This window comes from Vanacampus margaritifer, chromosome 15 (genome assembly GCF_051991255.1).
Source record: "Vanacampus margaritifer isolate UIUO_Vmar chromosome 15, RoL_Vmar_1.0, whole genome shotgun sequence".
Taxonomy (NCBI): Eukaryota; Metazoa; Chordata; class Actinopteri; order Syngnathiformes; family Syngnathidae; genus Vanacampus; species Vanacampus margaritifer.
The window spans coordinates 20,795,501-20,821,960 of NC_135446.1; the positions used below are offsets into that span (position 1 = coordinate 20,795,501).

Below are 26,460 nucleotides of genomic sequence, written 5' to 3' on the forward strand. Positions count from 1 at the left end.
CAAGAGGGCAATTTTTTTTAGGAAAAGACACAATAGCAACAGTAGGAAATGAAATGTGGACTGACGGGCTCAACACAAAATATGATTTTGAAAACTACACTTGGGATCATTTTCAATTCGTGTGAAAGAAGTTGTCGCGTGGAACTCACCTACAAAGCAGACTTCAACTTGTCAGGACTTGGGACTTGATCCACATCAATTCACTGAAGCATGTCACTAAATGAAAAATACATCAACTCAATCATAAAATTCACGTTTCGCGCTAGAAAAGCCGTAAACAAAACAATCCATTTACCATCCGGAGGAAACAGGAAATGTGTCAAGTTCATTAACGAAACAGTCACATCACAGGTGTGGTGTGGTCTGCAGTACTGCTTTAGGTTACCTAGAGGGAGCACTTACTTTCTTGCATTGTTACTCTCGCTCTCTTTTTACTTGTTCTTTTTTTTTTTTTTCATTGGTTCTCTTTCGATATCTCTTTCTTAAACATAAAGTGCGCTTGACAGCATAGAAGTCAACAAAAGCAAAGTAGATCCTCTACGCCCACTCTTGGTACCGTTTTAGTTTGTACTCACGTGGCCATTAGCGCACACAAATACACATTAAAAAATGTAACTATTCTCCAACATTTTGTAAAAAACGTGACATCATTATCAAGAAAAGTGAAAAAGAATATTTTACTCAGTTGCTTGTGGCGTAATTGAAGTGCCTGTTGAATAAAGTGTGAAAGCATTTTCTATCCGACAGCACATCCCAGTGGACAAAAGTAGAGCTGCAACTTGGCAGACACTTTATTAGGAACACCTGAACAACGCGATCAGATAACAGACAGCAACATTTCTGCCTATTTATATTCATTATTGTATTTTTACAAGTGCACTGACATATGTTAACTGTTAAATGACATTTTGGGTTTCCCATGTGTTGTTTTTTTAAATAAAAAGTTATTTTATTATTAAACATTTCATACATTTTCTATTACAAGTACAAATTTGTGCTATTTTACCATACTATACCATTTTCAACACATTTTTTAACTATAGGTTTGTCCAGGTCTACTCCAATAATGTTTTTTTAAAAAAATCAACATTTAGTCTGAAAAAGGGTTAGTTGGAAAGAAATGTAAATACAAAAAGTTACAGTATATTCATTGTTGGTAAACCATTTGCAACTTAATTATACATACAAAGTTGCATGCATTTTGTTCAATTGAGCTATTTTATACGTTTGAAGTTAGTTTGTCTGTAATGAAAATAAGTTTGCAAAATGGAACAAACGTTCAACAAATAAAAGCAGGTTAAAATATTAGTTGTGAAACAGAAATTGCTTTTAATTAACCTATCCTTTACAAATATTGTATATTCCTTGCCATGCAGAAATGATTCCAGCAAGCCAATATTTCAATTAGGTAACAAACACAATTAAAAGAAAACTGTTTGACAGCTATCGATATATTTCCTCATTTATATCCATCAGCTAATGAGGAGTCAACTTTCGCCAATGCATGAAAGGAGGAAAAAAAAAGCAAGTTGAGCAGATGGTCTAAGAGCTTTATTCTCTGTATATATTTTACAAACACAAGCATAAACGTCGCTAGATTCGTCTGCATCACATTGAAACGTTGGGTCGCGTCTCACCTCGTCGCTTACCTGCAAAAAAAGAACACACAACATTTTTAAAAAAAAAAAACAGCAGTGAGTGAAGACTGCCAGCTAAAGTAGAAGCTAACCATTTCCAAACACATTCAACACAAGTCGTCTACATAGTTGCCTAACGACTACCAGGTTACCTCCTGCAAGGCTCAATTCCTGAATTCAGCACAAGAGCAGCAGATAGATGTGCGAAGGCGTGCAAAGTGATTAGAACGTTTGGAAGATGACGATGATGACGATGAAAGATGAAGACTTACAGAGCGGCGGCTCCGGAGATGATCTCGATGAGCTCCTTGGTGATGACGGCCTGTCGGGTCCGGTTGAAGGTCAGGGTGAGCTTGTCAATCATCTCGGCTGATGATCGGGCGCAGAGGCGGATTGTCAATCAAAAGGAAAAAAAAAAAAAAAAACAACGGGAAGAATCGGTCACTGCCTGGCCCGGCACCTTAATTCATCAAATATATCCAATTCTGTTGACGAGATAACTTTAAGGATTTTGGGGAACGCTGGTTGCCACGGTAACACCCATATTGACTTTCTGTACAGTTACCTAATTGCTTTACACATTTTTGCTTTGCTTACAAGCGTTCTTGCTGGCGCTGTCCATGGCGGTCATCCTGGCGCTCTGCTCGCTGGTGGACGACTCACGCAGCGCAAGGTAGATGACATTGACCATGGCGAACTCCTGGTAGCTCCTCAGCACGTCGGAGTCGATGTCATCGTACACGCCCATGGACTCTGCGGAGGCCGCAGAAGGCTTTTAGCATGGCAACATTTGACGGGGCCAAATGTGGCCCAAACCTTACCCGCGTTGGAGACCACGTCATTGGAGAAGAGGGGCTTCTGGGCCGTCTTGTACGAGATGACAGACCTGCGTGAGGAGAATGGATGGGAACGTCAACGCCGGCTTGCAAGTCGGAATTTGGAAGTGCTCACATTCAGAGTAGTACCACGTTGTGCCACAACTTGGTGGGGCAGCACTGAGCTCTAACGGGTGCGGCATAATTACGAGCAAGATGATGACGTTTAAAAAGGAGCAGTTTGAAGGTTTCCTATTACTGAAACATAGAAGATCATTTCTCTTGGCCTGTCTATGGTGTTTTATGTCTTATGTTAGCATTAAGCTACAAAAGAGAAGCGTGAGAGAGAGAGAGCTGGAAGTGGTAGTTTGAAGGATTTATAAAGGATGTTATATTGTTGAAAATTTAAAAAATAAAATAAAAAATAAACATTTATTAAATTTTTTTAATTTATTTGTTTGTTTTTTTTAAAAAAGGGAGAGCAATGATGATGTCAAATCGAATGAACAATACTGAGCTCTCCTGGAAAAAAAAAATAAAATCATTCAGCGGCAGTGACATTAAAAGAGTGAATTTTTACATTATCTGTACAGCAAAATGTCTATCAAAATAATATTATATATGAGAAAAATAATGCTCAGACAAAATACTGTGCCATTGAAAAAAAAAACATTCAATTGTCATTATTAAGATATTGAAAACAGATTATTCTCCCCCAAACATATTTCCCATTATGCGTAAAGTAACAATTATTTTACACAGCTGTTATTTTTGTGCCGTGTTATAGAATCCTCTTTTAAATAAAGCTACGACATAAAAATGTGGAAAAAGAACAGTTGCTGAATTGGTGATTTCAAACACTTATGTCATCAAATTGATTTTTTATGTTTGATGTGTCATATTATAAAGAAAAAAAATTATTCCATTTCTGTGAATTCAAAAAACTAAAATTACTCCCCAAAGAGTTGCAATATTTGACTAATTTTCACATCTGTAAAGACCTATAAAAATGTTTTCTTCATGTCTGTGGAAGTAAATACTCAAGAAAAACAAAAAGTCAAAGTTTTTTTGTGGTTTGAGGAGAGAAAAAAAAGTTAACTCAAGAGGGGGAAAAAAAAAAGTCCCGAAATTGATTTGAATGTCAGTGTCTTTTGCTTTTTCTATGAAAAAAAATAACCATTGTTTTTTTTTTGTTTTTTTTCAATGAACATTGAGCAGGAAAAGGTCAAAGTGTTGCTGACCTGAAGTGGTTGTAGATGACGGCTCCCTGGTCAAACTCGTAGCCGGAATTGAGCAGCTCGCTGGCGATGATGGACGCGTCCCCAAAAGTGGGGGGTTTGCGGCCCACCTCCTTGCAGTTGAGCATGATGTGCTTGCCGTGAGTTCTGAGCAGGAGAACACAAAAACATTTCAGCCCGGTAACATGCGATATCGAGGGACGGATTCCGGTTGGGCGTACTTGTGCAGCAGGCCTCTCAGTTTGTCGCCCACGTTGACCACCATCACCTCCTTGCCGCTGCCCGTCAGGTTGGCGATCTCGTTCTTGATGGTCTTGGCCACGCCCGAGTGGATGGCGCCGCACAGCCCGCGGTCGGATGTCACGCCGATGATCAGGTGCTTGGCCGCCTTGTCCTCGGGCGCTTTGATCTCCGCCTTTTCGTACAGAGCTGGACGACAAACGGGAGGAGTCATTATTTGTTTTGGGGCGGGGGCCTGATCGAGGTCGACGTACAGAGGGCTCCGGTGCCGTAGACTCGGGCGGGCTTCAGCTGCCTCTCAGCTCGAGCGTACTTGGCGGCGGCCACCATTTTCATGGATTTGGTGATCTTCTGGATGTTCTTGATGGACTTCAGGCGGATGGTGACTACACACAGTTGGACAGTCGCTTGGTTACGTGTTCACCAACAGACTTGATCTAATTTCACATAATTGCTACGAAATTGATTATTCACTACAAATAAGGTATCTTGGATCATCTATACATGCCAGAAACATATACGAGGCTGGCAGGCAGAATAATGTAATGACATGCTCTTCCACTAGAGGGCAGAAGCAAGTTAGTGCATTCGTCAAGACATAATTATCTCATCATACTGTGTTTGAATGAGCCCCGGTGCCAATAGGGAAAACCCTAAAGTAATTGAAAGGCCCTACTATTGTCTAAATGAAACTCCTCAACTTACTTCATCATATATAATTGGCACCAGGATGTCACAAAATGTCAGCAAAGTGCTGCTTTTATCTGAATGAAGCTCCTCAATTAACATCAATGGGGCTCCACTACATCGGGATGTCACCAAACGGAGCATAAGGTGATTATTCCAGCAAATGAAGATAATTTCCAAATAAAGTTGGCAAATAAGACAATCTGTGATTTGTGAATATGCGGAAAACAATGTCTATAAACGTTGTGTGTCGTTTTTTTGCCCAATATGTGTAACTTGTGTTTTGTACGATAAAAGTCACAAAACAGCGGATTTGTTCATCTTTTGACTTTGAGGGGTACATTAAGAAATGCAAATGACTATAACTGGGAAAATGAAAATCAATTTTAAGCGTTATCCATCGTTAGGTTAAATGTTGTGAGGATAAGAGAAGTGAACTTACTGTCCTTCAAGGTAGCCATGTTCCTGATCTGCCCACTGTTAAAACAAAACATACATCAATTGCAACGTGTGCATAATATAAACGTTGCGTTGTGCATAAAACAGGCATCCACGGTTTTATTTAAATGCAAAATGTCACCAAGTTTTAGAGGAAATTGTGACATTTAGTTAGCGCAAATGTGTGCTAATGCCAACACTGCAGACAAGCTAAACGTAGCAGAGGGATTCGGGGAAAATTGTCTTTAAAAAGGTTTAGTTGTGTGTGTTGGCGAAAATACTTACATAATTGTGTTAATAGTAAAACAATGTCATCGGCTTATTTAGCATTAGCTGGCTAGCCGCTGTCATTCATTAGCTGCGGCCTCCACGTTAGCACGTCCTTTAGCTACTATTAACTTTCATTACACTCGATGCGTTGCACGACTACTCTAGTCATAATGATCAATATGCACTTAGAAACACAATACAACGAGATAGCGTGAAAAAACAACAAAATCTTGTAACTTTTTGTTACCATTGTGGGGAGAACACCAAGGCGCTGGTCCTGGCGAACATGGTTAGGCGAATGAAGGTCAGACAGGCAGCACTGCGCATGCGCACAATCAAGTGAAACGCGTCCTCAAGTGATGCCTTCACGGACTCGAAAGAAAAATCGGCTATAAGGACTCCGCGCCTTCGGTTGGTCCGGCGGTTTTCAAACTTTTTACACCAAACACCGAAAAGTAAATACTTACAAGCACCATTATGACCAACACTGAAATACATTAAGAGCAAAGAGTCATCAAAAACGAGAAAGACGTTTTATACTAAAACATATATTTAATTCTATTGTTAGCCACAGTACTCACAAATATTAAAACATTTATTTTTACATTATAATTTATATTTTTTCAAATTTGATACAACACAGTCAAACAAAAAGCCATAGCTTTAGTCTGTAGAATGTAAACAGCTTCCTGCTGATCTCCACTCCAATCCAGAAGGTGGCGGTAATGCATCTGAACACTAGTTGCCGATTTCCATTAAAATCAAACAAGAAGCAGAAACATTTTACTTTAGTGGACAAATGTCTAGAACATCTTCACACTTCTAACGCTATGTGGTTCAAATCCCGTCTCATGTTCTCAATTGTCGTGGAATTAATGTGCCACTTAAGCAACTATTCTTTGGTTTTATGAGTCCATTGTGCAATTACGCATCTTCACAATGCAGCTCTATAAGGCACACGGATCAGATAGCGGATCGGTTGATGATCAATCATAAAAACACAAGGTGCGTCCGAGAAGTGCACATCAGTCGTGGACATTTTCTGCTTGGTGGCTCCACACCGGCTTGCGTTTCTCGATGAAGGCTCGTACTCCCTCCTGGCCGTCTCTCAGAGCGAGGTTGTCCACCATCACCTTGGAGGCGGTGGCGTACGCCGCATCTCGACCTTGAGACATTTGTCTTAGACACAACAAAGTAACACAACAGACATCAGATCAGTGAGGCAAACTTGCCCACATCATCATAAAGTGTCACGGCGCGCACCTCTGGAAGGCGGCCTTGCCGAGGGCCACCACGGGTCGGCTGGCCTGACACACGCGCTGGGCGATGGCTAACGTCTCCGCTTCAAGTCGCTCTTCCGGAACAACCTTACTGAGAAGCCCGTGCAACAAAGCGTCGTGGGCTGAGATGGGAGTGCCTGTGAAAAGCATCTCCATGGCAACCTGGAGGTCACAAGTCGGAAGTAAGTCTCAAGTGTTAACATTCGAGTTTGAATAAAGTCACTTTGGATTAAAGGAATGAAGCAAGTCCAGTCAAGTCCTTGAGATACAAGTGACGTGATGCGAGTTCACCAGCCAATTATTTTGCCTCGACTTGCAAGTAAAAATTTGAGATACAAATGCTGTATCCTGGAAGTGAACTCAACTGTTGAAAAGAATTTTAAAAATATAGAGAGAATACATGTGTATTTAAAACATACACGTTACCTTAGGGAAGTCCGTTTAGCTATATGCTAATAAACAATAGAAAACACCATAAACGGGCTAACGAATAGCATCGATGTGGTGTTATCACTCGTAATGAGAGGATACTTGAACTTTAACAGTGTATTGCATTAGTTACTAACACATTCACAATCCCATTATTTTTTCCTCGCAGTCCTGTCTATTAATAATATCGACGTCGGTGGTTGGCACCTTCCTAGGTACGGCTCGCCCGATGGCCACGGCCGGAGTGGTGCAGAAAAGCCCCACGTTGACACCCGGGGTGGCGAAAGTGGACTTGTCAGACGCCAGCGCCACGTCGCAGCTGGCCACCAACTGGCAGCCCGCGGCTGTGGCCACGCCGTTCACCATGGCGATAACCGGAACAGGGACATCTTGAATCAGAGTCATCACCTGGCCACACAATAAACACATCAATAAATAAAGTCAATAAATACATTAAAACAAGTTAGGTGACTAACCTGCGAACACGTGTGAAACACACGAGTGTGATACTCTCGACCCTGGGCTGACGTCAGCTCCTTCAAGTCGTGGCCAGAGGAAAACACAGGGCCTCCAGCTAAGATGCGCGCATGCGCACACAGACAGGAAATAGTGCAGTTATTTTAATTGTCATTAATTGTCGCTAGAAACCGCAAGATGGCAGCAAAACACTACTTCTATATGAAGCTACATAGTTCTTTCCTTGGCACCAAGATGCCAAAGATGGTTTTCAACTTTTAACAAACTAAAAACGGCAACTAACAGACGAAAAGAAAAAAATCTTTGCAAGTGCCGAACTGCAATTATTATCAAAGTATACCTGATATGATGATAACTCTAAGATCTTGGCTGTCCACATCAGTTAGGATGTCTTCTCGAAGAGACTCCAGCATGGACAGAGACAAAGCGTTCCTCTTTTTGGGATTGTTCAGTATTATTCTTCTACAAACATTCAGAAATGCACCTTTAATTTACTGACATCAAGTTACAACAAAAAGAAAGCAGATCAATTGGTCCCTACACGTCTACGTACTTTAATAAAGTGTCCAGAAAGCGCTTAAAAACAACAAAATATTTCAAAAGAGACGCCGATTTCATGAGAAGACTTAAATCTCATGAACTTGCTGAATCAAAGTTGACTGTAGTGAGTTGCAGTCTAAATATTTTTTAATGTTTAAAAATTCCGTTCTCTTTTCAAGCGAGTTCGTCACCTGATGCCGCTGTCCTGCCTGCGCACGGTCAGTGGTTCCGGTTCCGTTGTGTTAGAGAATAACCGGTGTCTAGTGAGCAGATGTGGTCTGATGAAATAGTTTGTGCGACTGCACAGCATCGTACGAACAGCTGCAGTCATGTTTGACCCTTTCAAAACAAACAACACCTTACACTTCCGGTTAGCGACGTGACGACTTCGGATGGGTGACGTAAAATGTACGCGACTAGTTTATTTATTTGTGTGTTTTATTTTGTTTTATTTATCGATTACAAAACCCACAGTATAGTGGATAGTTGCATCAAGTTATTTAAAATAGTTTTATTGATTTAAAAAATAATTTGATATAAAACAGCATGTTTGGTTTGTAAATTGTTTTTTGTGTGTGTGTATAGTTTCATTTATTTTCAATCAGCAACAATTTAGAGGCAACGTGTATCGAGTCTTTGTTGCACAAAGCCAAACAATGTTAATTCATATCCGTTTATTTAATTTGTTCATTATTCAGAAAGTGACACAACTGATTATTTATTCCATTATTATTTTAAATTGACAAAAGTTGATTATTAAAAAAAGTGTTTGTTTTTTTTCTGCGTCATGTGAAGCATAACCATGGCACGCAGAAAGAAACTCTCTCATCTCAGCCTTGCAGTCTTTGCAGGTGCTGGTGTTAGCTGTAGAAATGTTGGCAATAAAGTTGGGAAGAGACAAACAAGTCCCAGGGGGGCAGAGGTCAGGCCCACGCACAGGAGGCAAAGCAGGAGGACACAGGCCTCGTGTCAGGTGACGGCATTCACATTCTGACCGCCCTCAGTGGGCGTGAAGAACTGGACCTTGGGCGAGAGCATGCCGGAGTTGTTTCGTCGCAGGCTTCCGCTGCTGCCAGTGCCGCCTTTGCGCATGGAGTTGTTCCGCCGCATGGAGTTCCTCTTCCTCAGGGAGTTTTGGTGGGACAGCTCGCTCTTCTGTAGCGTCTGGATCAAGATGGACGGCTTCTCGTCCAGCTCGCGGGCGCTGCAGCGGGGAGTGGCCACCTGTCGTCAAAGTGCAAGGTCAAAAATGTCACGTCATTAGGACAACATCCCACAAGGAACATATGGCTGAGTTTCACATCAGAAACTACAGTGGATTTATGTCTCACGTCAATTGGACTACAAATATGGCTGCCGCGTGACTGACCCGCACTGTGTTGCCGAACTTGGAGTAGTCGACCGAGTAGACGCCCTCCTCTTCGGTCACGATGGGAACGAAGCGGTGTCCCCACTGGATCTCCTCGGAGACGTAGGAGGTGCGGGCTTGCGTGGTGATGCCGGTGGTCTCCACCACCCCCTCCAGGATGACGATCACCTCCAGGTCGCTGCACTGGAGCTCCATGGCCGACAGCTCGTACAGCGGACTGCCGTCGTACGCACGCGGGACCAAATGACACTTGCGCCCCTCCAGTGCGGTACCGTAAGACGGGCTGATTGTGGACTGACCTGTTCTTGTCGATGACGTGGCAGATGATGAGCGGGGCGAGCAGGAAGAGGCTGTTGCTGGCCACGGCGCTTTCCGTCTGGACGTCGATCTGGTGGATGGGGATCACCTCGCCCTCAGGAGTGGTTGTCTTCCTCACCACCTGCGCGACAGCATCGCACTCTGAGACTTCTTGCAGTTTGCCAGGTGTGGTAGTTCGGTCTAAAGACACAGCGGAGGCACTGCAGGGGTGTTTCGATATCGGTGCCAGGTTGATGGTTTTAAAGAGGCATAACGAGCCACGTCGTCGGTTATGGAATGAGATCAAGGAAAAGAAAGCTAAAAAGTCAGTGGCCTTCACCGACCCACCTGCAGGCGGACGGTGGCGCCGATGATCATGCTCTTCCTCAGGTCGCCGATGCGGATCATGAAGCACAGGCGGTTGTTGCGCACGACGATGACGGCGTGGCGGCTGAAGATGAGCGTCTCGGCGCGCCGGTTCGACTGCGCCGTCTTCATGAAGATGCAACCTACACCAAAAGATGGTCATGTCAAGCCCTTGAGGGGGTCGTATCACTTTTACCGCACATATACAGTATTTTGTACAAAATTTGGCACACTCTTTAAAGTGTGATAACTATTTCATTTCTGAAAATTTTATTTATTTATATATTTTTTTTGCCCTATGGACAATGAAAACAATAGTGTGCAATGACGTATGACGTATTCAAAACACATTTTGTCCAGAATTGGTCCTTATACGTGCACACACACGTCTCTCACACACACACACACACACACATTAATTAATTAGCTATCTAGCGGCTTTTAAGACTCTTACATTTACTACTTACTTTTTTTTCACCTTTAGTTAAGGCCCCACAGAAGAGACTATAACACATCACGTACAGTGCATGAAATAATATGTAAAATTATGATTTATAATGGAAGTCAATGGGTCCAAAAATTGCAAAATTATTTATTTTGCACTATTAATATTTGGCTCCCACACATATTAATGACACTAATGAAATAAATAAAAAATGGATGGTGCCATTTTGAACTTAAAAATGTCCAATATTTGTACAAAAACTCCAGAAGGGCGAGTATGTTATTATCTTTAAAAACCAACATGGAGCTTAGCCTACGCTGGGCCAGTTACAGCGAGCGAAATGTGTGAAGTGACGGCGAAATGAGATGTTCACCGAGCATGACGGCGTTGATGATGAGGCCCACGATGTTCTGCATGATGAGCACCGTGATGGCGGCAGGACACTGCTCTGTGATCATGCGGCCGCCGAAGCCGATGGTCACCTGCACCTCGATGGAGAACAGGAAGGCCGACGTGAACGACCTGGACGAAAGGTGGTTGCTATGTAAACATTACAAAATATTGCATGTGGAGAGCAATTTTGGAATGTTATTTTTGGACAGACAGTGTGGACGGATGTAAAAATGAAAACATTCATATGGGTCTGTTTGGGGATGGCTGAACAGTTAAAATGCATTCCCATTCATTTCAATTGTGCGAGATGATGTGAGATACGAGCATGGTCACGGAAGGAATTAGATCGCATCTTAAGGCACCAAGTATTTTTTGGTAATAAATCATTTTCGGATCAATGAAGTAAAAATGGATATGATCTCTCAAAGCACACCAATAAGGCTTCCATTCTGCATGACATTTTTATTTATTAAGTTAGTCAGCAGCCAATTAGAGGAGCGAAAGATAGGCCAAGTGGGCGGGACTAAAGACATTTTCTCACTTGAAACTTTCCTGACTTTAATGAGGGAAAACTCATCAGAAAGCGTTAAGTACGTCACAAATTGACGTAAAAAATATTATTTTGGGAGTTTTGACTCTTTGAGCTCTTACTTGACGTCATTGACGCAGTGCAAGCCGTCGAAATGCTTGGGGTCCAAGTCTCCGTGCGCGAAGGCCACCAGCCACCAGCTCATGGCGAAGAGCAGCCAGCTGCTGACGAAGGTGGTGGTGAAGATGACGAGCGTGAAGCGCCACTTGAGGTCCACCAGCGTGGTGAACACGTCCTGCAGGAAGCGGCCTTGCTCGCGGATGTTCTTGTGCGCCAAATTGCACGAGCCGTTCTTGGCGATGAAGCGCGCCTTGTTGACGCGGTCGCGGAACACCGGCTTGCGCGGCATGTGGGACACCAGCCCCGGCAGGCCGAACTCCTCCGGGATGATGCTTTTTCGAGCCAGCATGGTTCGGTTCTGTTCGGTTCGCTCCTGTGCGCCTTTACGCACGGCGGGGGAAGCAGGTCGTGTCTGTGCGCCGTTGACGCGCGCACTCGCTGCGGATGCGCGCACATTTCGGGCTCGGTTGGGAGCCGCCTCTGCTCTGAGGAGGGCTGGGACGGCCTACGACCTCCTCGGTCCGGACACGGTTCTGCTGGCTTCCTTAAGCGTCAATTCAAATCCTTCCAGGTGCCAAAACACAAGGGAAAAAATACGCTAAAGATGCCCAGATAAGCTTAAAAGTCAATTTTAAAATAGATTATTTGACCCATAATGTTATAAGTTGAGGTCCCTGAGGTCAATGGATTCTTGTTTGAGACGCCAGGTTGCGCTGTTTAGCAACATATAGCTCACTCAAAATACTACAAGTCGTTCCAAAAACAACTGGGGGGAAAAAAAACACCAAATCAAACAATTGAAATAAAAATATGCTAAATAATACTTTCAAATATGCTACATGAGCTACACTATTTTTAGAGCACTTAACCGCAGCTACAGCAAAAATGAAAATACACAATATCTCCCTTTACGTTGGCATTTTGCACATGCAGGAGGTGTACGAAGAGGGCACCAGGATGCTGAGATTTCACACGCTCATGACATCACTCAAGTTGGACGAAGGAGCAGATGTTGGAGTGTAAACAAACAGCTGCAGTTTTCTGACAGCCGGTAAATGTCAGAAAAGCCTAGAAAAGTACCAATTAATGAGAAAATTAGAAAAAGAATAGCGCTTCTTTTCTTACATAAGGACTCCATTTATGATTTTAAAAAAGTGTCACTATTTTACATAACTAGATTGTTTTTAAATTGTTTTTTTGCTGAACAACATTTATTTATCCTGGCAAAAACAACAACAATAGTAATCAGCATGGAAAGATTATAAAAGGACTTTAATGCAAATGTCTCCATTGCATAGTACAAATGCTGAATAGTATTTAAAGACGTGAAGCAGAAGGTAAAAAAAAAACCACACACACAGAAAATGTTGCACAGTCAGCTTGTGAATTCCTCATGACGTCTCAGATACTTTCCAGATGCAAGTCAAATCTTCTACAAGTAAACAAATCCTTCCTAAGTTGAACATGTCAGTAAAATAAAATATGTCATGTGAGGTAAGCGTCCAAGTCTGAAATGTACTTTTCAACAGGTAAATTGCTTCCAAAAATGGATGAAGTTCACGATCATTCAGAGACTGGATGACCTTTCTATTGCTTGGATTAATGGCACAGACACGTCTGGCACTGAAATGGATGGTACAAACAGTGAACCCCTGACATCTTTCAGCAATTTTCATTAAAAAAAATTTTTTTTAAAATACAAACTGAAAAAAAAAAAATTAATTCATTTTTAAAATCATCCATTTGTAGATGTGTAGGGAAAAAAGCACTATACAAGTGCACTCCATTTACCATTTAATCCTGAGTTCTGCTTTTTTTTTTTTTTTTTTTAAAGTGAGCAAAGTTCTGCCAAACAAAAACATTTTGCCACATACTTGCACAATCTTGAATAAAACAAATCATTTCGAGACCCAGGATTCAAATTTAATGTGGATCCAGTGAAAATGCGTTTTAATGAGAGCCACTGAGAACAGAGTGGGCTAAATCTGTTTTGTTATTTTTAACTTAAGCAAACTTGGAAGAAAAAAAAAAATTCAGAAGGACCAAAATCAAGGTTTAGTCCCAATTTTGAAATATAGGGGGCAGTCCTTTATTGTACTTAGCACAAAAAAATGGAGTTTGCCCACTCAACCATTTCCGTACGTTCTCAGTGGTTCAACTGATTCATCAGATTTGACTAATATGCATAACAAAACCATCATAGGGCCCAAGTGAAATTCAAAAGCGGGGCTGTCTGACACACCCTAAAAGATTACAAACATTCTGATACGGTCAAAATCGGTGTCTGTGGCGGACGTGTGTTGTCCTCCGTATTGCTGCTTACACGATAATCCCCCCGAGCGAGCGAGCGAGCGTGCGTGCGTGCGTCTACATGTCGGCCTTGACGAAGGAGGCGAACATGCCGTCCTCCTGCTCCAGAAGCGTCTCAGGCTTGTCATACTCCAGGATGTTCCCACGCTTCATGACGATCACCAGGTCGGCCGTCAGGATGGTGTGCACGCGGTGCTAAGTGGGGGGGGGGTGACAGGGCACACCGCTTATTATGGGATAGGAAATGCAGTCAGCTAACCTTTAACCCTGAGACTTGTAATAAAAGGGCCGCATCAAATAAAAGTGCAATTGTTTGTCAAATATATGAAATGGTTTACGTCAATAATAAGAAAATAATTCCGTTTCGTTTTTCTATTTTGTGATTATAAATTATAATGTAATGTCAAAACGGTTCATTTACAGTAACTCAAATAATATAAATACATAAATACGCCCATTCCTGTTTAGATTCGATGAACAAAATCTGTACTCTTTGGTACCAACCAGGCTGTCTCCGGCAGAACCAGAACCAGCCCCAGACCTCTAGCCCCGACCCGGCCCATGGTGAGAAGAAGAGAGACGTCAAGAAGAAATGGAAAGAGAATACGGAGGGTGGTTGTGGGGGTCGAGTCCGAGTGGGCCGGGCTGGTCCGGTCCGGTTCTACTTGTGAGTTCGCACTAGCACACTGAAGAGGCTCTCCTCCTGTGCTAGCAGGTTGGGACCAGAGTCACATTCCACCAAAATCCCAGAGGAGAAGACCAGCACCTGCCCAGCGTCCAGGATAGACGAGACGCGGTGCTAAGGGCAGGGGACATGACAGGAGAGGACAAGATGGGACAGGATAGGACAGAATGCGTGTGGACAAGACGCAATAAGATGGGAGAGAGGGGTAGGAATGTGACAGAAAAGGACAGGACAGGAAAAGGCACGACAGGATGGAACAAGGTAGGACAGGACCGAATAGGGTAGGATGGGACAGAACAGGACAGTACGGCAAGAGATGGGAGAGGACAGGGTAGACGAGGACAAGAAGGGGCAGGACAACAGAATGGGATAAGACAGGTAAGAACAGAGTGGGACAGAACAGGACAGGATATGGCAGAACACGACAGCATAGAATGGGAAAAAAAAGGACGGAATGGGTCAGGAAAGGAAAAGACAGAACAAGACAAGTTGGGAAGAGACATGATGGCACAGGATAGGATAGGACAGGAAAATACAGGGCAGATAGGACAGGACAGAATAGGACAGTACGGCAAGAGATGGGAGAGGACAGGGTAGACGAGGACAAGAAGGGGCAGGACAACAGAATGGGATAAGACAGGTAAGAACAGGGTGGGACAGAACAGGACAGGATATGACAGAACACGACAGCATAGGATGGGATAAAAAAGGACAGAATGGGTCAGGATATGAAAAGACAGAACAAGACAAGTCGGGAAGAGACATGATGGCACAGGATAGGATAGGACAGGAAAATACAGGGCAGATAGGACAGGACAGAATAGGATAAGACAACAGGACAGGATGTCACAGAATAGGAGAGGAAAGATGAGGACAAGACATGGCAGAATGGGACAGATTACGACAGGGACAAAAAGAAAATGAAGAAAAGCATTTTAACAAAATACAGGTAGAAATTAGTTATTGAGTGGAAATGAAAAGAAGAGAGGAAGAAAAACGGCATCCAGAAACAAAGCGAAATCCAAAGACTCACTGCGATAGTGACAACTGTCCGGTCCGCAAACGCCGTCATCACAACTTTCTGTAAGATGTTCTCCTGAACACACAAAACACAAAAACACAATTCATGTTCATGCTCCTTGCATGTGCTTTCATTTTGAATTTGTATGTTTGACGGATGGAAAGCACATCAGCACCCATCGCTCTCCTTCTGGTGCCGAGGAACTTTTTAAATCTACTCACTCAACTTCCTGTTTCCACACACACACACACACACACACACGCACACACACACACCGTTGCCATGTCGATGGAGGCTGTGGCCTCGTCCATGATGAGGATGCTGCTCTTCCGCACAAACGCCCGAGCCAAACAGAAGAGCTGCCTCTGACCCACGCTGAAGTTCTCACCGCCCTCCGTCACCACCGCATCTGCAACACAGGACGGCAGCCAATCAGAAAGCGGCTGAGGTGTGACTAAGCCGCATATTGTTAGCACATCTTCCCCAAAGCCATTAAAAACAAAAGAAATGTGCGCGTGTACGTACCGAGCCCTCCCGGTAGCCCCTTCACCATGTTCTTCAGCTGAGCGATCTCTAGCGCCTCCCACAGGCGCTCGTCATTGCACGTCCGCTCCGGATCCAGATTGAACCTGTGGGAGGTATTGGACGCCGTAAAAAGCATTTACTTCCAACTTTTATTGCGTCTTCACAAGGGGGAGATCATTTCCAGTGTCACAGCCAGTCAAAGTGCGTCAGAACGGGCGACAAACGCATCTCGTGGAGCAGTGTGAAACGCTCGACCGTTCACCCCCCCCCCCCCCCCACACACACCCCCCACACACACACACACGCAGTCCAAACAAACACAACCAGGATGTGCGACAGAGGCAAAAAGTCAGATGAGGACTCGGCTGACTTCCTGCTGCGTTAGATGAGAGAAAATTCCATGATCATCGTTCACACACACATTGAGAGGCGTTCCACAAGGCTCAATTCCAGAACCACTGTTGTTTCTAAAGGGCAAAGTGTAAACGAAAAGGAGTGAGTGTAACTGCTCCAAAATGAACAATAGAAATAAAACGACTAGAAAAAAACAAAAACATTTGCCAGAAAAAGATTTATTGAAAGCACTGCAGCTGCGTCCAGATTGATTCCCGAAAAAGACTACAACTTAAATTAAACAGCCAGGATGGAACATAAACAGGAAGTTGTCTCTTGAGCCAGGAAGTGTGTGTACGTGCCTGTGCATGTGCATGTGTGTGTGTGTGTGTGTGTGTGTGTGTGTGTACCTTATGGAGCCACTAAACAAGATGGGATCCTGCAGGATGATGGACAGCCGAGACCGGAGCGTCTGCAAGGGAAGTTTGCAGATGTCGATCCCGTCTATGACGATCTTTCCTGGAGGGAAAATAGCGAGACAATTGTGAGTCACCCCACTTAGCACCAGCGACCACTCTTGCAGAATCACTACAATAAACACACATGTAAAAGTGGCAGCACGGCGAACAAATTGTTAGCAGTTCCAAGGTTCTGGGTTCGAAGTTTGACAGGTTTTAGTCAAGTCAATGGGATTAATTTTTTTGTCTGTATGTGGTCTGTTGTTGGATGGCGACCAGTCATTAGTTTATCTATACGTGTCCTGACAATGACCTGTGACCAGTCCATTGTTTGTCCAAATATAGAGTGCATCATTTATCCCAAATGAGCATTTATGGATTGTGAACATCCACTGACATCATTTTCAGGGGAAAAAGTGTCCTGGCTCCTCTCAGACATAAAATGGAAATAAAATTGTTGAAGGAAAAGGCAAGAAGAATGTGTTACATGTGCCAAGTGTACAATATGCTCATGCATGGTTATCATTGTTAGGAGAACTAAAATAACAACTGATCCAAGGCCAGTTGTTTACATTTGCAAATGTAAAGAAACTCACTGTTTACGTCTCACACCAAAACTAAAATCAACTCGTACCGCTTGATTGTGTCAACAGCCTTCATGCCACTTTCCCCAAAAAAGGACGCTTGGAAAGCTGTGGACGTTTTGTTTTAAGGAGACGTAAACACAAGAAAAGCAAAGAATGACGAAAGAGAGAAAGAGAGTTAGAGAAACGAGATCTCTCACCTTCAAAAATGTCCACCATGTTGAAGAAGGCTAAGGACAGCGAAGACTTGCCACTTCCCGTGCGGCCGCAGATTCCCACCTGGCGGGGCGGTGACAGGCAGGTGAGGCGCGGCTCGGATATCAACGCCGCGTATCAACTCTCCGTGAAATCATTTGGAAATTCCGTCCTCGAACCCCGTTTCACTTTGCAACATGAAATTTGGTGGACATGCCTGTCACGAGGAGCTTCGCCTTTAACTCATTCACTCGCAGCCGTTTTCACTGAAGCAACCCCCTTCGCTCCCGGCTATTTTACTGGATTTGGACTGATTTTGCAAGACCCACAGAATATTGTGTTTTAATGCTATAAAAACATGAAAAAGGAAAGATTAAAGTCTCTTCTTTCATTATTTTTTGTTTCGCAGCAGTTAGCATTAGAATATAGCCAAGTTTCATCATTATTCACAAATCTGTTTAACTCTTTGACTGCCAAAAACGTTAAATAACGTTTAGTAAAATCCTATGGAGGACTGCCAAAGACGTTAAAATACGTTTTTTTTCAAAACAGAGGTGAAATTTTTTATTGTTGATTACTGAAAAACGGAATAAGGTAGAAACAAACTTTTTTTTCTGATGAAAGATGAGAGTCCAATCTTTCATTTGGTAGTATGTGTGTTTCCATAGTCCAAACACATAATTTTCTGTGGACCTTGAAAGATCAGTCAAAAATGCTTAAATCGGCTGGCACTCATGGAATCCCTTTTCTGAAAACGTCTGGCAGTCAAAGAGTTAAAACAGTGGGGGAACGAGCTTTTTGCAACATGGCCCTGGTTGATCTCTTATACTCTGATGCCACCTGTTGGCCGATTTTGTAATTACTGCCATTGCTTTAAGCGACCTCTTCAGTTCAGAGGCTGCATGAAAGCCTTCTGTATGCTATAGCATAAAAAATATATATATTAAAAAAACGTATAAATACGTCTTTGGGAGCATGGTAACGCTTAAAATAGAACGTATTTATATGTTTTAAGACAAACATCCCAAATCTTTTATTTGCTTGCCGCCAAATTTCAACTACTTGTACTTGACAGCTGGATGGCACCAAATTGCAAGCAATGCTCATCTTTGCATAGCATGGCTGCAAAATTCGATGACTGGCCAAAACCCCAAAACTCCAATAGGTCACCACCACGCGGTCAGAGCGACAAATGACCTTCTGGCCCGGCTGGACGTAGGCGTTGACGTGCTTGAGCACGGGCTTCAGCATGGGGTCATAGCGCACGCACAGGTCTTGGATCTTGATCTCGCCATCCCGAGGCCACGTCTCTGGCACCTGAGAAGAATCTGGAGCATGGAACATGAATAAAGTATTTAAGTGGTAGTCCAAGATGAAAAATGACATGCGTTGCAAAAAAATAAAAAATAAATAAATAAAAGAATCTTGATATTTGTTTAATTTAAGGGTGTCAAAATGAGTGCGTTCATTTTTAGTTGATTTAAAGTTCCTTTAATGCCACCATTTTTTTTAAAAATTACTTGGAAAGCCTGTACTAGGGGAATTCCAGTCGCAATGCAGCAAACATCCACGTAAAAATTTAGCCGTAATAAATGGAATAATAATGCATATAGTTGTGGAGACTGTGGTCAAGTTGTATTTTGCAATTGTAAAAATGTGCAGAATTTCACAAGTGACTTCATGTTAAAGATTAAACAGCTCTTAATATGAAAAGAAAAATGTCTTCCAAATGCAATTATGCCACCTAGTGGCAGAAATATGACCTCAACACAAATAAATATCACACTCGTTTTTTTACAGTCAAGTACACTTTTTAATTGTAACTGAATTTTATGAATTATTATGAAATGACTGTATCATTTCTATTAGTTTAACATTTTTTTTCCACTTTTATGTTAACAAAGAGTATGATTGTACATTTTGAATTTATGCGATTAATTATGATTAAAAAATTTAATCACCTGACACCCCTAGTTTAAATTAATTACTCCACAGATTTTTTATTTTTTTTGGGGGGGGGCAGGATTGATATATGATAGCTTCCAAACATGTTGCCCAGAAAGGTTGCGACATTGACGTTACCCATGGATCCCTCGTAGTTCTCAGACTCCGTACTGAGAAAGCTGTTGACTTTTTTCACAGCCGCCATTTGCACCTCCAAGTCGGCCAGGTTCCTCACCACCCAGTTCAAGTAGTTGGTGACCTGCGCAAAACAAAACACGACAGGTTTGTCTCTTTCCTTGCACGACGTCAAAAGCAACAACGGCGAGGTCCAACCGACCGTGAGGGCGTACGTGAGCGCCAAGCCCACCAGACCTGCCGTAGGCTGACCGCATTCTAAACCCCAAATGGACGCGCCGGCCGCGGCTAGCACGATGACGGCACCGAGGTAGTCCTGAAAGAGACAAAGGATGTCCATTCTCAAGTTTCCAGGTCATGCAAAACAAAAGTCCAGAATCTCAACCCAATGCATTTTTTTTTCCCAGATCTGATATCCTGACATCAGTACTTAGTTTCACTGTCAATATAAGCACCTCGCCGGACGGCTACTCGTGGCGGATGTTATGATTAGACAGTGCAGGTGTACCTAATAAAGCGGCGGGTCTCTCACCGTGCGCACCTCCAGCCAACGGTTAGCGGCCGAGAGGAACAGGTATGCCGTGTTATTGGTGTCGGTCAGCTCTAGCATGCGCTGCTTGAAGCGAGCCTCGTGTCTGAAGCAAAAATAAAGCAAGTTCATCCAATAACATCATCATCATCGTCGTCATCGTCGTCGTCATCGTGCTGATTGCGGTCGTGCCGAGCTAACCACCGCTCCTCTGGATGGCAACCAGCCGATAATGGCCACGGGAAGTTTCCCGTGTGTGCGTGTACATGTGTGTGGGTAGGAGGTCCTCGAGGGGACGCAGTGGAGAAAAAGCGTGAGAGCTGCAGAATGTTGGATCGTAACTCTGATGGGAAAGAAAACTAAAGACCTCCAGAAGGCCTCTTTGTGTTTGTTTGGCTTCAATAAATCCTCGCAAACCGCATGAATGTGTGGTACCTAAAAGCTCTGATGGTGGTGAGACCTTCAGCTGTCTCAGAGAAGTGGCACAGCAGAGGAAGTTGCGTGGAGTCGTCCAGGTCCTGAAGGTCTCTGGTGAGGGGGAGTAGAAGGACTGAAAAACTGGTACACGTGACTTTGGGCGTACAAAAGGACAAAAGGTCCCGTATGCATCGACCAACTTGATTTGCACTCACTTGGACGCCACCCGGAAGTACTTCTGGATGAAGTAGAAGGCCACGGCCAGCGGCACCAGGGCAATGATGAAGTAGGGCGTGATGGTGGAAATGACCCCGATGGCGGAGAAACAAAGCAAGGTGGATCGTGTCAAAGACTCCAGGGTAGGAGGAATGTGCTGGGGGGAAATCAGGAGCACTGATGTCAAGAAGGTTCAACATTGTTTAAATAATACCAAGTCTTACCTGGTCGATGATGTTTGTGTCCGCTGAGAACCTGTTGAGGATCTGCCCCAGCGGCGTGATGTCAAAAAACCTGAGGAAAGACGGAGAATTCAGCCCCATCGGATTGAAACCGGAGAACCAGCGGCGACTACCTGAGAGGAGCGCGGATGATCTTGTTGAGGAGGTTGTGGTGAAGGTTGGTGGCCGCAGAGAGACCCAAAAACTCCACGGTGAGCGAGGTGATGAGGCACAGCGTGATCCCGGCGGCGCATAGAACCATGAACACCGTCATGTAGAAGGGGTCCTGCAAAAGTCAGACGTTTCTGCATTTTGGACAACCGCAACGTCACTCATACTTGTTGGTGGCAATAATCCTATGAATCCATACATCAGCTCCAAGATGTGGTTTAAGCCAGAGGGTCCCCAACCCTGGTCCTCAGGGACCGGTATCCAGCCTGTTTTCCATGCCTCCCACAGCCAACACAGGTGATTCATATCATCAGCTAATCAGCAATCTCTGGAGAAGGCTGATAACGATCTCCACCTGTGTTGGCTGAGGGAGAAAACAGGCTGGATACCGGTCCCTGAGGATCAGGGTTGAGGACCACTGGTTTAAGCTATTAGAACAAAGACGTGTGCAATGGCGGACCTCCGAGTTGGCGGCGCCATGGAATGTCTTGTTGACCATTTGAACCAGGCACGTTCCGTTGGGTCCCGGCACCATGGTGAAGTTGGCGTGGTGAGAGGTCCAGATGGCCAACCAGTAGTCGATGGCCATGATGACCGAGTGCTTGAGGAGCTTGGAGGACATCATGAGGAAGACCATGAAGAAGCCACCGGAGGAAAGGTAGCACCAGCACACCTGAGCAGAAGAAGTGGTTCTTGTCAGGGTGGATGTAGACTGCATGTAAGAATTGGGATCGTCTCACCTTCCACGGCACTTTGGATCTTCTGTTTGTGGTGGTGGACAAGTTGTCGTCATCTTCCTCCTCTTCTTCCTCCTCTGAAAGAATCCCAACTTGGATTGAGGATCAAAAGAGCTGATCACAAAGAGCAAATCCCACCGACCTTCGTCCTCATCATCTACTTGGTTCTTGGCCTCTCTGGAGTAGAAAGCTCGTCGGAGGGTCTTCCTCTCCAGCGTGGTTTGGCTGTCCTGCTCGATGTCCTGCATGGAGAGCAGCCGTCAGAGACCTGGGACAAGAAAGAAAGAAAGGAAGGAAAGACAATCGATGCCAACCTTCTCCAGCTCTTGGTCCTGCCGGTTCATGAGCGTCTTCCAGTGGTCGTAGAGCTCCACGTCGTGCATCTGGATGTCCTTCAGAGTTCCTTCCCTCAGCACGGAGCCGTCCTTCATCGCGATGATCTGAAACAGGGGTGTCTTTGTGCTCAAACGCTACATTTGATTTTTAACACATTCACTGCCATAGACGGCTATACTCGTCAAAGATTCAATTCTACTGGGCTGGCAGTGAATGAGTTAAAATGATCACACGTGGCCAATTTATTTATCCCTGAGACTCGGTGGGCCGGATTAAAAAACAAAGACCAGTTGGAGTTGTCACTAACCCAGTCAGCATGGATGAGGTACTGCAGCTTGTGTGTGACAAGAACCACGGTCCTCTTGTCATCCTGCAGGAACTTGAGGATGCCGTCCTGCATCAGGTGGTCGCTCAGGTGAATGTCCAGGGCGGAGAAAGGGTCGTCCTAGGGATACATGGACAACTACATACCTGAGTTGTCCTCAGTTTTTCTCAATTGTGTGCTTGGCGCCATGAGAACGAGCATTTTTTTCCGCAAACTCCCCCAAACGCATCCCTCTCGTCAGACGGTCGTCGTCACCACTTAACCTCGCTGCCCTTTTCCCATCCAAAATGACACGACAAACAACATTTCCTTAAGCGGATCGGAATCTGTGCAACTGGTGCTGACGGGAAATGATGCGAGCGCGCAAACACGTCGTCCGTCCAGGAAAAGGGCGTCGCTTCCTTCTGACACATCTAATTCATCTAATTCAATTACAGTTTCATTGATTTAGTTACTTAGCAGCACTTGATGCATTTGTGTCAGTTTGTGCTGACCAGGAAGACGATGTTGGTGTTCTGGTAGAGCGCTCGAGCCACGCAGATCCGTTGACGCTGCCCGCCACTCAGATTGATGCCCTGGCCCACAAGCACAAAGTCAACAAAATGGCAACAAAGCAATGCATTACCAAACCAGGCCTTGACCACCCCCAAGGCTTACTCGTTCTCCAATCTCTGTTTGGTCTCCGAAGGGTAACAGGTCAATGTCCAGTTGGAGAGAGCAGGCGTCGATCACTGCCTTGTACCTGAAACAATTCAAATTCAACAATGCTAACTTTTCATAGAGGTGACAAATCCAGGTCATGAAAGTAAAGACCTTGCCACAGTTTGGCTTTAGCCCCTGATGCTAGCTAGCTAGCTAGCTAGCTCCCTAGCAGGTAAACGAGCACCATGGAAGCTAGCTAGCTAGCTAGCTCCCTAGCAGGTAAACGAGCACCATGGGAGTTAGCTAGCTAGCTAGCGCCTGAAAAGAAAAAACCCTGTCACAGTTTGGCTTTAGCCGCTGATGCTAGCTGGCTAGCTAGCTCCCTAGCAGGTAAACGGGCACCACGAGAGCAAGCTAAGGAGGTAGCTAGCTAACATCCGGGGCTAAAGCCAAACTGTGGCAGGGTTTTTACTTTCTGGACTTGGATTTACCACCTCTGTTTTTTGCAATTTTGCTGGCGAAATGAGTTGTGTGTGTAGAATAAAGGGTAGAAATGCTTTTCATGATTATTATTATTATGTCTACAGGGTCTGATAACTTGTCACAGTGTAATTGATAAGATGGACTTAAAGTGGAAGTCAACCTTAAAAATTTCTTGACAATACTGTTATATGTGATGGCACTAGTCTAAACATGACATTCTGATTAATTTTACATTTGTGGAATACGAGTTATGAAGCAAAATCCAGCAGTTTTTTTCCATTTTAACTGCACTGTGATTGGTTGTTACCCGAGACCTGAGCAACATTGATGTCATCTTCACAGACAGCAAGTGGTAAATTTTAACCAGAATGCCATATTTAGACTAGTGGATAGAACACATTATTGTAAAAAAATAAAAAATAAAAAATAAAAAAATAGGGTTAATTTTCCCTTTAATGAACGCACCAATTTTGGGACTTGCTTGGCTTAAAAACGTCTGATTTAAACTTTGACTGGACTTGACTTGATGAGAATGTGAGGCTTACCTCTGCTTGTTGAACGGGCTCCCGAAGGTGATATTGTCCTCCACGGTGGCGTTGAGCAGCCAGGACTTCTGGGTCGCGTAGGCCACCGAGTACCTGTTCTTGCTGCAGGTGCGCGATGAGAAACGGAAGTCATCGTCAGAAGAAGGACAACGAAGCTTTGAAGAGAGGATCCTTTTCCAAACAAGTTGACACAACCACGGCAACGTCAATGACATGTTAAGACGGCAGGTTGATGGCGCGGGAAGCAACAACTCAAACCAAAAAGGAGGACAATGGAAGTTTTCCTCAAGACATCACACATACTTCCGGTTGTCTTCCATTAACATCCATGCATTCGCAATTAACAAAACCATATCCACCTACAGTATATTCAGACTGAAGGGTTCTTCATCACTCCACAGGATTGCATGAAAATCATTGAATTAGTTTGAAGGATATAATCATGCTGAAAACCAAGGAGATGACGATGACTTCACAAATGGGGTGTCCACAAAGTCTCAAACTTTACAGACACTCAGCGTCATTGAGGCAATAGTTGACGACGACGATGGAAACATTTCAAAGAGCAAAAACACGAGTGGAGGTGGGAGTTTAGGGTGGCTGATGATGTCACAGGAAGTCTGTCCGCTACCTTGCGGCGTGGTCACCGGCCTCGTCCTCTGCCGCCTGCGGGTGGCTGTCAAAGGCAGCACTTTAGCGTGAGCCAACAACATGTGCTAACATGCTACATGGGGCGAGAGGCGGGCCAAACAAATATTCACACTCACCTGTAGTCTTCAATCAACCTAAGGCGTGATTTTAGAACCTCAAAAGAAACCCTTTGAAGAAACATAATGCGTTTCCATGGTGACGGCTAAACTGTTTATGACCTTAGAAACTATTGAGTTTCGGCGTAATCATTGCCGTCATTGATAATTAGCTTCCATCTTTGACCGTCCAGTTTGGGAGACCACACAGAGGTCATAGTGATCACTTTAAGAGTTGCGTGGATGAAGTGAGATGACGATGGATGTTCTCGGGGGAGAAAAGTACCTGAACGTCCCCTGGTAGAACGTCTCGCTATCAGGTGGCCTGATGCGGCAAGAAGGCAAGGAAGTCAGAATCTGGTGTTAATGCGAATCATCCGCGTGCAAAAACCTCCAAGACAGGGAAAGTTTCATCTCCAGCTAGAAACAGGTTAAGCGTGCATGCGCATCATCTGGATGACTTACTTGCTCCAGTGGACGCGGCCGCTAATGCTCTGCATCTCGCCCAGCATGGCGAGCAGTAGCGACGACTTGCCACAGCCCACCTGGCCCACGATCATCGTCAGCTGGCCTGTAAGCGCACGTTGAGATGTTACAGGGTACAAGTGAGCATAAAAGTGTATTTTAGCAGTAACGTACATTTCCCTCATTAACAATATGTAACAATAAAAGCACAGTGGTAATCTCATTTTGGAAGCTAATGTTACGTGCTAGCCATCTTCAGACCCTCATTTACCCTAACACTTGAAACAAATGTAAAATATACTTAATACAAATAAGTACCTAAGACTGAATGTTCAATACAACAAACGTTTTAAAACATTTTTGGCACTGAGTTAATTCTTAAGTCTTCCTGGACTCTAACGTTTGACGCTAATTTCAAGAGTTAACATCCGAATCTAACATTGGAAAAGATAATTTCAGAATTCATTGTTTGAAATTAACATTGGAGGCACCATGGGAAGCTAACTTTGAAGCTAACGGAGGAAACAAACATTGGAGATATTGCCACATGTTAGTCAGTCTCCCTTCGCTTTAATGTTAGCGGTAACGCTGGAAGCTAATTTCTGAGGGTAATGTTGAAGCTAACGTCATAAGCTAACACTGCAAGTTAATGATAAAAGTAACATTGTAGTAACTATATTTCTGAATAAAATGGAGGCTGTCATTTCTTTCAGTACTCTGCATAACATTTTTGCTTGTGGCTGTTCCATGAGATTTTTCTCATTTATTTTGGATAGGTTGACCAGACGTCCCGTTTTGACCAGGACAGTCGCGTTTTGAGCCGTTTCACCAACCCCCCTTGTTTTTATTATACCGGAACTCGAACTG

At 44.0% G+C, this 26,460-nt stretch overlaps 4 protein-coding genes across 8 annotated transcripts in view; all 4 read right to left on the minus strand.

Annotated features, from left to right (window-relative positions):
- Window positions 1-1,536: 1,536 nt before the first annotated feature.
- atp5f1c (ATP synthase F1 subunit gamma) lies at window positions 1,537-5,701 on the minus strand. Of its 3 annotated transcripts, XM_077545543.1 has the most exons (10): window positions 5,573-5,701; window positions 5,060-5,094; window positions 4,185-4,316; window positions 3,912-4,119; window positions 3,694-3,837; window positions 2,459-2,523; window positions 2,235-2,390; window positions 1,910-2,006; window positions 1,790-1,808; window positions 1,537-1,649 (listed from the first exon to the last, which is right to left on the minus strand). In XM_077545543.1, exons 1-9 carry the CDS (start codon window positions 5,650-5,652, stop codon window positions 1,802-1,804), a joined length of 924 nt encoding a protein of 307 aa, XP_077401669.1. In that variant the 5' UTR covers window positions 5,653-5,701; the 3' UTR covers window positions 1,537-1,649; window positions 1,790-1,801. The 3 variants fall into 3 exon arrangements, with proteins under 3 accessions (XP_077401669.1, XP_077401670.1, XP_077401671.1); XM_077545544.1 differs by lacking the exon at window positions 1,790-1,808; XM_077545545.1 differs by lacking the exons at window positions 1,537-1,649; window positions 1,790-1,808 and having other exon boundaries at window positions 1,906-2,006.
- A 394-nt stretch (window positions 5,702-6,095) lies between these two features.
- On the minus strand, window positions 6,096-8,432 carry echdc3 (enoyl CoA hydratase domain containing 3). The gene is made up of 6 exons (XM_077544592.1): window positions 8,243-8,432; window positions 7,852-7,973; window positions 7,511-7,608; window positions 7,242-7,442; window positions 6,589-6,767; window positions 6,096-6,504 (listed from the first exon to the last, which is right to left on the minus strand). Exons 1-6 carry the CDS (start codon window positions 8,380-8,382, stop codon window positions 6,351-6,353), a joined length of 894 nt encoding a protein of 297 aa, XP_077400718.1. The 5' UTR covers window positions 8,383-8,432; the 3' UTR covers window positions 6,096-6,350.
- Window positions 8,433-8,710: 278 nt separating this feature from the next.
- On the minus strand, window positions 8,711-11,977 carry kcnj8 (potassium inwardly rectifying channel subfamily J member 8). The gene is made up of 6 exons (XM_077544441.1): window positions 11,573-11,977; window positions 10,902-11,050; window positions 10,066-10,226; window positions 9,720-9,859; window positions 9,421-9,637; window positions 8,711-9,275 (listed from the first exon to the last, which is right to left on the minus strand). Exons 1-6 carry the CDS (start codon window positions 11,917-11,919, stop codon window positions 9,021-9,023), a joined length of 1,269 nt encoding a protein of 422 aa, XP_077400567.1. The 5' UTR covers window positions 11,920-11,977; the 3' UTR covers window positions 8,711-9,020.
- An 846-nt stretch (window positions 11,978-12,823) lies between these two features.
- abcc9 (ATP-binding cassette, sub-family C (CFTR/MRP), member 9) overlaps window positions 12,824-26,460 on the minus strand; it is a 30,495-nt gene continuing 16,858 nt past the window's right edge. The window contains exons 19-43 of one of the 3 annotated variants that reach the window (XM_077544334.1): window positions 25,594-25,699; window positions 25,415-25,453; window positions 25,014-25,058; window positions 24,383-24,484; window positions 23,370-23,454; window positions 23,207-23,287; window positions 22,695-22,832; window positions 22,366-22,491; window positions 22,194-22,293; window positions 22,055-22,128; window positions 21,775-21,987; window positions 21,278-21,429; window positions 21,147-21,216; window positions 20,922-21,079; window positions 20,725-20,817; window positions 20,293-20,395; window positions 19,963-20,076; window positions 19,764-19,884; window positions 18,879-19,009; window positions 17,687-17,765; window positions 16,855-16,963; window positions 16,112-16,215; window positions 15,862-15,995; window positions 15,599-15,661; window positions 12,824-14,075 (exon numbers count right to left, since the gene is read on the minus strand). In XM_077544334.1, the coding sequence (XP_077400460.1) occupies window positions 13,938-14,075; window positions 15,599-15,661; window positions 15,862-15,995; window positions 16,112-16,215; window positions 16,855-16,963; window positions 17,687-17,765; window positions 18,879-19,009; window positions 19,764-19,884; window positions 19,963-20,076; window positions 20,293-20,395; window positions 20,725-20,817; window positions 20,922-21,079; window positions 21,147-21,216; window positions 21,278-21,429; window positions 21,775-21,987; window positions 22,055-22,128; window positions 22,194-22,293; window positions 22,366-22,491; window positions 22,695-22,832; window positions 23,207-23,287; window positions 23,370-23,454; window positions 24,383-24,484; window positions 25,014-25,058; window positions 25,415-25,453; window positions 25,594-25,699 (2,678 nt within the window). In that variant the 3' untranslated portion in view covers window positions 12,824-13,937. Of the gene's footprint in view, window positions 14,076-14,384; window positions 14,680-15,598; window positions 15,662-15,861; window positions 15,996-16,111; window positions 16,216-16,854; window positions 16,964-17,686; window positions 17,766-18,878; window positions 19,010-19,763; window positions 19,885-19,962; window positions 20,077-20,292; window positions 20,396-20,724; window positions 20,818-20,921; window positions 21,080-21,146; window positions 21,217-21,277; window positions 21,430-21,774; window positions 21,988-22,054; window positions 22,129-22,193; window positions 22,294-22,365; window positions 22,492-22,694; window positions 22,833-23,206; window positions 23,288-23,369; window positions 23,455-24,382; window positions 24,485-25,013; window positions 25,059-25,414; window positions 25,454-25,593; window positions 25,700-26,460 lie in introns of all 3 variants that reach the window. The other 2 variants (XR_013288350.1, XM_077544336.1) reach the window with 2 other exon arrangements.

Bases quoted from the DNA above. Each gene is read 5' to 3' on its own strand.
- echdc3 (XM_077544592.1), bottom strand. From the start codon at position 8,382: ATGACTGCAGCTGTTCGTACGATGCTGTGCAGTCGCACAAACTATTTC. The intron at 7,974-8,242 runs GTGACGAACTCG...GAATGTTTGTAG, and splicing joins AGGCAGGACAGCGGCATCAG to AAGAATAATACTGAACAATC. The intron at 6,505-6,588 runs GTGCGCGCCGTG...GTTGTGTCTAAG, and splicing joins GGCAAGGCCGCCTTCCAGAG to ACAAATGTCTCAAGGTCGAG.
- atp5f1c (XM_077545543.1), bottom strand. From the start codon at position 5,652: ATGCGCAGTGCTGCCTGTCTGACCTTCATTCGCCTAACCATGTTCGCC. The intron at 4,120-4,184 runs GTACGTCGACCT...TTTGTCGTCCAG, and splicing joins CTACGGCACCGGAGCCCTCT to CTCTGTACGAAAAGGCGGAG. The intron at 2,524-3,693 runs GTCAGCAACACT...CTCCTCACGCAG, and splicing joins GTCATCTACAACCACTTCAG to GTCTGTCATCTCGTACAAGA.
- kcnj8 (XM_077544441.1), bottom strand. From the start codon at position 11,919: ATGCTGGCTCGAAAAAGCATCATCCCGGAGGAGTTCGGCCTGCCGGGG. The intron at 11,051-11,572 runs GTAAGAGCTCAA...CCTTTCGTCCAG, and splicing joins CACTGCGTCAATGACGTCAA to GTCGTTCACGTCGGCCTTCC. The intron at 9,638-9,719 runs GTCAGTCCACAA...GTACGACGGCAG, and splicing joins CACGTCATCGACAAGAACAG to TCCGCTGTACGAGCTGTCGG.